The 10,147-nt window shown below is 63.9% G+C and overlaps 1 protein-coding gene across 2 annotated transcripts; it reads right to left on the bottom strand.

The window, feature by feature from the left end:
* Positions 1–6,902: 6,902 nt before the first annotated feature.
* Positions 6,903–9,323, bottom strand: DLX2 (distal-less homeobox 2). 2 transcript variants are annotated; one of them, XM_074594756.1, is made up of 3 exons: positions 8,857–9,323; positions 8,435–8,622; positions 6,903–8,173 (listed from the first exon to the last, which is right to left on the bottom strand). In XM_074594756.1, exons 1-3 carry the CDS (start codon positions 9,179–9,181, stop codon positions 7,871–7,873), a joined length of 816 nt encoding a protein of 271 aa, XP_074450857.1. In that variant the 5' UTR covers positions 9,182–9,323; the 3' UTR covers positions 6,903–7,870. The 2 variants fall into 2 exon arrangements, with proteins under 2 accessions (XP_074450857.1, XP_074450858.1); XM_074594757.1 differs by having other exon boundaries at positions 8,435–8,619.
* Between the last annotated feature and the right edge of the window lie 824 nt (positions 9,324–10,147).

Genomic DNA, 10,147 nt, shown 5'->3' with positions numbered 1-10,147 from the left:
ACTTTTATACTTCGCTGGTGTGGAGAGGTTCGGTCCCAACGATTGGCGTTTCTCGCGTATTTAACAAAGGGAATAAACGCACGTTGTTCGGTACTCTGAAGTGGAATAGCGGCAGCTGCCGAGCGCTTGGCTGAGGCGAGGCAAGGCGCGGAGGACGGAACGAGAGCCCCGAGGAGAGCCCCGAGGGCGGCGGCGGCGGCGGTGGCGACCCGCCGGGCGGGCGGGCGCAGCCGCGCAGCTCCGCGCAACCCCGGCGAAGCATCCCCGCGGAAAGCCGGACCCAAGTCGAAATGCACAAGCCGACGTGCAGGAGCTACTCGCTGTACATATTTTATTCTTAATTATTATTATTATTATTGTTCTGTAAACATGTTGCACAAATTTAGCCTTTTTTTAATTATTATTATTATTATTATTTCCGTTCTGTTTCGTGTGGCTGTAAAACATGATGCTTTGTGTACTGAGATCTTGACATTTTACTTGTGAAACTCGGAAGATGTGATAAACTGAGCTCGGCTGTGTTTAGTGTTCTCTATGTCAAAGTTTAGTTTTATATTGAGAATGTTTAACTTATTGCTTTGTATCTGGGGAAGGAAAAAAAAAAAGAAGAAAAAAACAAAAACCCACATAAATCTTTGTACATAAGTTATAAAGTTTCTTTGAGACAGTAAAATTATGGTTTGGAAAAAGAGACACGCGTGCTCCCTGTCTCGAAGGGCGGCCGGCAGCGGGGTCCGGGCCACGCTCCGCGCTCCGCGGCGGGACGGCGGTGGCGGTAACCGGGAGGCGGGCGGGCACCGGGCAGCCTGTCCCCGGGGGCGCCCGGCCGGGCCCAGCCAGTCGCCGGGTAAGGTTGCCACGGGCCGCGGGCTGCTCCGCGGAGGGGCGGCCGGGGGAGGGACGACCCGGGACCAGCTCCTGGGCCGGGAAGGGGACGCGGGCGGAGCGGGACAGCCCCGGCCCCCGCCCCGACAGCCACCCCGCCGACCCGGGCCGCCCATCCCCTCGGCGGCGGGGCCGTCCCAGGGCCGCCCCGGCTTTGCCAGCGGCGGGCTCGGCCGTGCCCGCTCGCCGGGGCGGCCCAGCGGCGAACAGAGCCCGCGGCCGGTACCGGGGATAAAGCGCTGCAGGGCGGAGGGCCGACGGGAGCGGCTGGGCTCCGCCGTGTGTGGCTCTGCGCGCAGGTTGCGCGGGGATGCCGGCCCGCGGGGGCGATGCTCACCCGCCCCGCGGTTCGCCGCCGCTGCCCGCACCCGCTCCCCGGCGCGCAGCCGTTGCGCGGCGGCGCAGCATCCGCCCGGGCGCGCACACGCGGCGGTCGGCGGGGGTATTGGATCCGTCCCGGAAAATAGTCCCCAGCCCTAGTATTCTCCGTTGTGCCGCCGCCCCAGCCCGGTCCCAGGCAGCCCGAAGCTCCCAGTGGAGCGGGAGCGGGGCGGCTCCGCGGCCCCGCAGCCCCCCCAGGATCCGCGCAACTCCCGCGGCGGCCGCGGCCGGAGACCAAATGCCTTCGACCGGACGGGAACGGGGTGGTCAAGCAGCACGGAGCGCTTTAAAGATATATTAGCTTCTCCTAATTCAATAACGTCTTGCTAACAGTGCAAATAGAGAAATTATTAGTTTTCTCCCAGCGAGGCGGTCTTGAGTTAGAGTCTATTATAATCGTACATTTGAAAATGTTAATCTCAATACAGGCCTAATTAATTCTGCCTTGTTGCTGACAAGTAGTTCATCAAATATCTGATTCGAAGATTTTCATAATGAGGATATTAATTAAACTATGAATAATCCAAAGGTGCTTATATTGAAACAATACCTCATTACAATGATTAAGTCCTGATTTCGAATATTATACCTTTAACAATTGTCACCCCGCAAACACAACCTTATGGATGAGCCTGTAAATAGCAAAATGTAATTTTGGGATATATTTTTTTTCCTTGTTGGGAAAAAAAAAAAAGTGCCCCTCATTTTCAAACACTTCTGAAATAGGTTACACACAGCTTAATGATGATCAAAATGACTCTTTTCTGCAAAAAAAGACCCCAAAGTGCGCGTACAGCTGCAAACCCAAGAGGGTCAGCATCATTTCACTGTATTCTCTTCTTGATTACAAGCCGAGCCCATCAAACACAACATAATTACAGTAATTTCAGGTTTATTTATTCTAATGCAGTTTCCCCATCTCTCTGGTAATTATGAGCAATTTTTTCGCCCAGGGAATCTTTTTGCATTAACAAAAGAGATAACGCACTGAAAGCCAAATTTGCTGTGCATTGAGAAAAGCGAAGAAAAAAAAAATAAAATAGGTGCGAGCTGCCATCTCTGCAATTCTCCTATATTGGAGCTCTGCAAATTGCTTGCAGGTGTATGGAGCAGAGCTGTCAATAGGAAGGGGCTTCCAAATTAGCAAATGCACAATGTTGAAGTAATGAAGACAGACTTAGCAAAATTGCCAAACAACAGATACCTCTTTAATATCTTCCACCCCAAAAAAAAAAAAAAAAAAAGAAAAAGGAAAAAAAAATCCCTTTGGAGTGTCCCTGCGAACCCCCGTGAATGGCTGGGGATGTTGTACATGTGTCAATCTAATTGCAGAGCACAGAGCGGCCCCTGAAACTAGAAAAAAAAAAAAAATCAAATATCAGAGACCAAGCCCGTTTGCATTCGGAATTTGCTCCCTTCGTTTGACAAGAGGGGGAATAAGAAATCCCCGCCGCCGCCCGCTCCGCTCTGCCCGCCGCCGGCCGCCGGCCCCGCTCCCGCCACCGCCGCCGCTCTCTCGCCGGTGAAAAAGTGCCACGTTCCCCCTCAGCCCCCCCGCGCCGGTGCCCTCCCCTCCCGCCTCCCGTCTCCCGGCTGGGCACCGGGCAGTAACGCTCCCCTTCGCGAAGAACCGACGAGCGCACACCGCGGAACCACCGCCGAAAACGAGCGCGCCCCGGCGCCGGCAGCCCCCGTCCTCCCGCGGGGAGCCCCGTGCGGCGAGTGCCCCCGCTCCGCTCCCACCCGCGCAGCGTTCCGCGGCTCGGCCCGCGGCATGCCCCCGCCGCGGATGCTCTGCGCGGTGGCCCCGCCGCCCCGCTCCCTGCCCGCGCCCCGACGCCGTCGGCGGGGAGTTTTGCGGTGAATTTGGGCCGGCGGAGCCGCTGCCGGTGCTTTCCCCCCCTCCCCACACACACTCCCACCCTCCCCACTCCGCGGCCCGCGTAGGGCACCCGTCCACGCTGCGCCCCGCGCACTCACCTACCCCCGCGGGAAAGAAGCCTGTGTCGCCGCCACCCTTACCTTCCGCCTCAGTCCCCGCGGCTCTGGGCACAAGTCTTTGCTTTACAACAAACCAAAGGACCGAAACGCGGCTTTTTGCTACGAAAGTTACAGGAGGGAGAGAGCGTGAGGGACAGGGAGAGGATCAGGGAGGGAGAAAGAAAGGGGAAGAGGAGAAGAGAGAAGAGGGAAAAAAAAAAAAAAAGAAGCCGAGCACAATAATAATATCCTGAGAGTGCAAATGTGGATTGAGATCCCCCAGAGATGCACATGCCTCTGAGCGCAGCAGCCTTTTTGCAGCTCTGCTCTTGCAGAATATGACTGAAATTTTCTGCTATATAGCCTCTGTCTTTATAGCTGATGAAAAAAATTGCAGATTATTAGCATAAATGTTTACTCTTCATTACGCTGATGACATTGTGCACTCGAGATCTTGGTAATCTTTGGGAAAATTATGAGTAATTTTTAAAAATTTTAAAGCAGCAGCAGTTACCATGCAATTCAGGCTAATTCTGCGTAGGCTCCGAACGGATATAATTATCGAGGAGTCAAGATGTTATGCTAAAAACTATGCATTGATATTCCCATTTATTATGTACATACAACTTTGACAATGTTGATGCTTGAAATAGCAGGAAATTGTCTTGCGCAAAAATTACAGTCCATATTAGGACATGTGAAATTGCGAAGAATTATATAGTAATTGCAGGCTTTCAGATGGGAGAGCCAGAATGCTCAAACTAGTGCAAATGTGGATAAAATTACAGATCAGAGCAAAAATTAGGGAAAAAAGGGGTCTGGGATTTTTCAAGTTGGCTATAGGATTCCGGAAGTGTCTAATGCCACATGATTGCTGCAGCTTTAGGGGAGACATTCATGCCTCAAATAACTCCTTTTGCCAGAGCCGCTTTAATTGAATTTCTCGTGCTTTTTCTTTTCACCGGGGGCAAATGAGTAAATTGCCTACCCGCGGCACAAGCCCGGCCGGCCCCGCCCGTGCGCCGGGGAGGCAGAGGGTGCCCCTCGCCCGGCCGGTTGCCGGACCGGCCCCCCCCGGGCCGGGCTGCCCGCCGAGCCATCACTTACCCCGGCCACCCCCCCCCCCCGCCCCGGGACCAGCCCCGCTCAGCCGCCCCCGACGTGGAGAGGGGGGCGTCGGCGCTGGGACGGGGGGCGGAATCGGCCCAACCTCCCCTTTCCCAAACCCTCCCCGGAGTGCTGGGGGTGCGGAGAGGGGGGCAGAGGCAGATCTCGCCCCCCGGCTGCCCTGCTCCCCGCCGCTCTTCCCGGCCCCGGGCGGCCGAGCCCCGCGTAGCTGCCGCCGTGTGCGGGGGGACGTGGTTCACAGCGGCGCCTGCCCCGTCCTACCGGGCAGGAAAAGAGCATGAGAAAGCAGATCGCCAACGTGCACACATCTATACGTGTGCATCTACGGTGCCTATGTATCCGCTTGCCTTCGCCGTCCCCGGCACCGTGTGAGCCGCATCCCAAGCCCCAAGGAGCAGCGGGAGAAATGCAGAGTCTGGAAGGGCTCCGGGAGCTGCGGGGTGAAGCACGAATACCCTCCCCCTCCCCCCCCCCCAGCACACACCAGGTGCGGGCAGCCCAGGGAGAGCTGCTGCTAGCAGGCGGCAAATAAATACTAATAAATTAATAATAAAACGATAAATAAATAAATAGGAGGAGGAAAGCGCGGAGGGCAACAGGGGCGACCCGCGGACTCCCCCGTCCCGGGGCGGAGTGCTTTGCTGACCGCTGACAAGCGTCCCCCCCCGCCCGCGGGGTCCCCACGCCGCTGTGGGCGTCCTGCCCGACCTCACGGGGCCGAGCTGGGCTCCGCACTGCTCCGCACCGCACCGCTGCAGCGGGCTGGAGCCGCTGCGAGAGGAGGGACGGTGGGAAGGGGACGTGGTGACTTGGGGGGCGGGGGGGCAGGTGTTTGGAGGGAACTTTCTTTAACAGCGAGAAGCGTCTGTTAAAAACGACGGGGCGGGGGGGGACTGTCCCCGTCCCGGCCATGTCCCGCGCCCACAGTTTCCTCTTGCATCCCGGACGCGCGGTTTAGCAAAAGTTGCCACCTGGCAGAGGGGTGTCCCAGGCCCCTACACTCCCCCCCTACCTCAACCCCCTCGGCGGGGTCCGCGGAGGCACTGCGTGCCGCCGGGAGCGCAGCCCCTGACAGACCGCAGGGGCGGGGGGCTCCGCCGTGCCGCTCGCCACGCGTGCCCCCGACACGCGTGCCCGTGTCCCTGGAGGCGGCCCCGCTGCCTGCCCCCCTGCCCCGCTCCGTGCCCGCCGCCCCAGCGCTTCGCCGCCCGCCAGCGGGAAAACTCGCCCCCCCGCCCCGAGCGGCGGCTGAGGCCGCTGCCGTCGGGTCTTCCCGCGGCCGGCGGGGGGGATGACACGGGGGAGAGGTGCGGGACGGGCCGGCCCCGCTGTTTCCCTGGGCGGCTCTGGGCTCTCCTCCTCCCTGTCCGCGCCGCCGGGGCAGTGTTGGGGCCGGCGGGCAGCTGCCGCTTCCCCCTTTGTCTCTCCCGCTCCCTCCTCTCGCCTCCTTTGCAGCCGCCTCTCTCGTCCTCCGACCCCCCCCCCTTCTCTTTTCCTCACTCCTCCTTCGCCCCTCTGCCCCCCCTCCCCTCGCCCCCAGGCTTTCCCCAAGCTCTCAGCAGCAATCCGCCCTCCCGGGCCCCCCAACTCCGACGTGTCCCCTCTGGGGCTGGGTCCCCCCCGCTCCTTCCCCGGCCCCGCCCGGGCTCCTTCATGCCAAGGCCGGTCTGGAGAGTCCCGGACGGGCTGCACATTCCCTGCCCCGGGCGAGCTGGGCCTCTTCATCTTCTTGTCTGCAGCGCGATCCTCTGTACCGGTCCCTCTCCCCCTGCACTCTCCCAGGCTGGTTACGGCCCTCGAGGCGCCAAGGGGCAGAGACACCCCCCCTCCACCTCCCTTTACTTCTTTCAGCTGCCAGGACCTCAGAGGGTGCAGCCCGGAGGCTTAACAGTTTTGGAAGGGCGCGACCCGGAGGGGTACGTCCCGAGGGGTGCAGCCTAGAAGGGGGTTCAGCTCGGAGGGGTCCGGGGCGGGGTGCGGAGCCTCCCAGAGGGCTACATCCTGGAGGGGTCCAGCCCTCGAGGGATACATTCCCAGAGAGGTTCAGCTACGAGGGGTGAAGCCTGGAGAGCTACATCCCAGAGGGCTACATCCTGTGGGGTACAGCCCACCAGGGGCACATCCCGGAGCGGTCCAGCCAGTGCCTCCAGCCCTCGAAGGGTCACAGAGGGGCTTGGGGGCACCCACCAACTCCGGCTCAAAGCAAAGCTCCCACGCAGGCTGCTGGCCTGGGTGCCACCGACGGCGGGGGGGAGGCAAAATTTCTCCGGGGCAGGCCCGTGCCCGGGGACCGGCTACCGGCGTACTCCGGTCTCCGGACACGGCCCTGCCACAAACCCCTCTGGCCTGTCTGGGAAGCCGGGAGACGGCAGGAGCCAGTCCGGGGCGAAATGTCACTGGCGCCAGCAGTCAAGGGCGGGGGGGAGCGGGGGAGGCGGGGGGGGCGGCTCTAGGCTGCTGCAGGCAGCGCTGAGTGATTCATGGCCTCGCCGAGAAGACTGGCAGAGGCGAGATTTTATTGTAGACGGGAAAGGGGGGAGAAGGGGGAGGTTGCCGGCTTGCGGCAACAGTTGCAATGGGGAGGGGGTGGAGGGGACGCAGCTCTCCCCCCCCCAGCGAGCGCCAGGGTCCGGATCGACACCCCCAACCTCCCCATCCCCAAAGAAATTCAGCGCGGGCACCATGGAAACAATAATTTATTTAAATAATCTCTGCTTATTGTAAAAGAAACATTAAAGAGTGTTTAAGTTTTCCATAATAAATAACCAAAAATACCCTTTTTTGTCTTTTTTTTTTTTTTTCCACGACTCTAGACATCAAACGGCGCAGGGGCAGGACCGGTGGCTGGGTTGCCGGCGGGGGGGGCGGAGGGGAGGGCTCGCTGTGGCTCGGTGCCCGCCCCGGGGAGGCCCCGTCGGGGCACGAAACCCGCCCGGGGGCACCGCGCGGGCGGGAGACCCCCTGTCGTGGGGGGGCAGAGCCGCTCCGGCACCGCCGGCTGCCACCGGCCCCCCTCGCCGGACGGTGTCGTTCACGGCTAAAAAGGGTAACTTAAACACGGGAGGCTCTCGTTTTAAATCTACATATAAAAATTATTTATCTTTTTTTTTTTCTTTTTACCATTTTATTTTTTTTTAATCCTCAAAGTGAGGTCATCCGCAAAGGCACCTATCAACTTTAAAAAAATAAAAAATAAAGTTAACCAAAGTTCTGCACCGGTGGTTTGATGAAAAAGCCGGGGAGGTGGAAGAGGGACGGAGGGAGGGGAGGTGGGGTTGCCTGTTCCGCGGCGTGGTTATTTCGGCGGCGGGAGGGCGGGCAGCCGCGGGGCCGAGCCCACACGGGGTCCGCCGGCGGCGGCGCGACGGGACGGGGGAGCGGATCTGTTCCCCTCCGGCGGGACGGCCGGAGCCAGGCTTCACCAAAACACCAGTGCTGCACCTCGGTGCCCCGCGGCCGCCGGGCGCGGCCCCGCGGGCTCAAGTCTCTGCGGCGCCTAGAAGATGCCGCCGCCGCCGCCGCCGCCGTGGTGGTGCGGGGGCTGCGCCGGCTGCGGGAGGGGGGCAGCGGCCGGCGGGTACCACGAGTAGCTGCCGAGGAAGGCGGCGGCGGGGCTGGGGCTGGCGGTGCCGGCGCCGCCGCCAGCCGTGCGCGGGTGCGGAGCGAAGTCCCAGGCGGGGGGCGAGGCGGGGGGCGGCGGCGGCGAGGCGCTGCGGCGAGGGGGCGGCTCCGCCGGGATCTCGCCGCTCTTCCACATCTTCTTGAACTTGGAACGGCGGTTCTGGAACCAGATCTTCACCTGCGGGGAGAGTGGCGTCAGGCGGCCGCAGCCCCCGCGGGGCCGCCCCGGCGCCCGGGCCGGGACGAGCAGCTTTCGCAGCCCCGAGCGGTGCCGGCGCTGCCTCGGCGGCGCGGCCGCTTCCCCCTCACTCCCACCCCGGGGCCGTCGAGGCGCCGCCGGTCGCCGGCCCTCCTCCCGCCCCCGACCCCGCGGAGGGCGAGCGGCCCCCGGCGGGTCAGGGCGGGACGTGGCCGGGCCCCCGCGGCGGGAGAGCCCTACCTGTGTCTGGGTGAGGCCGAGGGAAGCCGCCAGCTCCGCTCTCTCGGGCAGGGCGAGGTACTGGGTTTTCTGGAAGCGCCGCTGCAGAGCCGCCAGCTGGAAGCTGGAGTAGATGGTTCGGGGCTTCCGCACTTTCTTCGGCTTCCCGTTCACGATCCTGATCTCCGGCTCGCAATCTTCCTTCTCTGCTGCGGCAGAAACGGCGGCCCCGGTGAGGAGAGGCGCCCCCGCCGCCCCGGGCCCTGCCCGCAACGCGGCATCACCGCCCGTCCCGTCGGGCCGGACCGCCGGGGACGAGCGCCCTCCCGCCCCCCACCCCCCACCCCCGAGTCCGAGTCCCGACCGCCTCCTCGCCGGACACGGAGGGGCCGCTCGGCTCCCGCCGGCTCCCCCGAGCCGCATCCCCCGGTGCTCGGACGTACCGGAGTCGTTGTTGGCCGGAGAGGCCCTGCTGCCGTAGGGCCCGTAGGAGCCGTAGGCGCCCGCGTAGCCCAGGTCGTAGCCGGCCTTGGCGGAGTAGGGGGCGGTGCCGCCGCCCGCATAGGGGTAGGCGCCCACCGGTCCGTAGGGCGGCCCGCCCGCCGCCCCGTGCTGCTGGTTGGTGTAGTAGCTGCTGTCGGTGGCGGTGGAGACGGGCAGCGTGGGGGACTCCTGCGGCTTGTGCAGGCCGCCGTGCTGGTGGTAGCTGCCGGCGGAGATCTGGCTGGCGTGCATGTCCGGCACCAGGCTCTCCAGCACTCCGGTCATCCCGCGCCCCCGCCCGCCGGGGCACGGGCCGCCGCCGCCGCCCCACGGCCGTCCCCACCGGGGAGAGGCGGTCAGGGCCGCGCCACCATGCTCGCGGCTCCGGGCCGCGCTGCGCTCCGCGGGCCGGCGGGGCCGGGCCGGGGCGGGAACCGCGCTCCCGCCGCCGCCAGCGGGACGGGCTCTGCGGCGCCGCGCGCCGCCGGGACGGCATTTAACACCGGTCACGTGGCGCGGCGCACGTCACCTAGCAACAGCCAATGGGGCGCCCGGCCGCGCCGTATCCCGGCGAGTTGGCGGGGCGCGCGACGGGAGCGGCGCCGCGCGCGGGCACGAGCGGTCGCGAGGGCGCGCGGCGCCACCGACCGCCCCGACGCCGGCACCGGGACAGGAGCCTTCCCCGGCCCCGCCTCACGGTTCATGCCGCCGCCCCTCTCCGCCGCCGACGGGGCGGTCTGACCCCCGGGCTGCGGCTCGGTCCGGCCGCTTCTGCCGCGCTGTGCCCGGTGTGTGTCCCCGTCCCGGCCGGGGAAAGGCCTGCGGCGTCCGCCCCCCCCCCTACCTCCGCGTGGGCGCGGCTGGCGGCGGGCGTAGTTGGGGGCGGAGGACGCCGTCGGGCGTCCCTCCCGGGTGTCCTGGCCCCGAGGGATCGGCCACGCGTGGGGAGCGTTGTGCCCTCCTCCGTGTCAGGGTGGGAGCGCTTTCCAGCGGAACCTCCGCCACGTTACAAGCGGCGGGGCGACGCTTCGGCTGGTACCCACGCACAGCGGTTGCTGACGGCGCCCACGGGACATCCCCCGCCACGGCAGCCGGTGTTGCGGGCCCGGCAGGATGGCGGGCCCGGCGCTGCCGGGCACACACGAACGACCGCCCGTCTCCCTGCCCCGTCCGTGCCGGCTTGCGGTTGCACCGAGGACACCGGCCGTCGGGGGGGACGGCGGGCGGGCGCCGGTCGCGGCCGCCCTCTGC

The sequence above is a fragment of the Larus michahellis genome, chromosome 7 (assembly GCF_964199755.1).
Source record: "Larus michahellis chromosome 7, bLarMic1.1, whole genome shotgun sequence".
Taxonomy (NCBI): domain Eukaryota; kingdom Metazoa; phylum Chordata; class Aves; order Charadriiformes; family Laridae; genus Larus; species Larus michahellis.
This window is presented reverse-complemented; position numbering and strand designations above follow the sequence as displayed.

Bases quoted from the DNA above. Each gene is read 5' to 3' on its own strand.
- DLX2 (XM_074594756.1), bottom strand. From the start codon at position 9,181: ATGACCGGAGTGCTGGAGAGCCTGGTGCCGGACATGCACGCCAGCCAG. The intron at 8,623-8,856 runs GTACGTCCGAGC...TTTCTGCCGCAG, and splicing joins TCCGGCCAACAACGACTCCG to CAGAGAAGGAAGATTGCGAG. The intron at 8,174-8,434 runs GTAGGGCTCTCC...CTCTCCCCGCAG, and splicing joins TCGGCCTCACCCAGACACAG to GTGAAGATCTGGTTCCAGAA.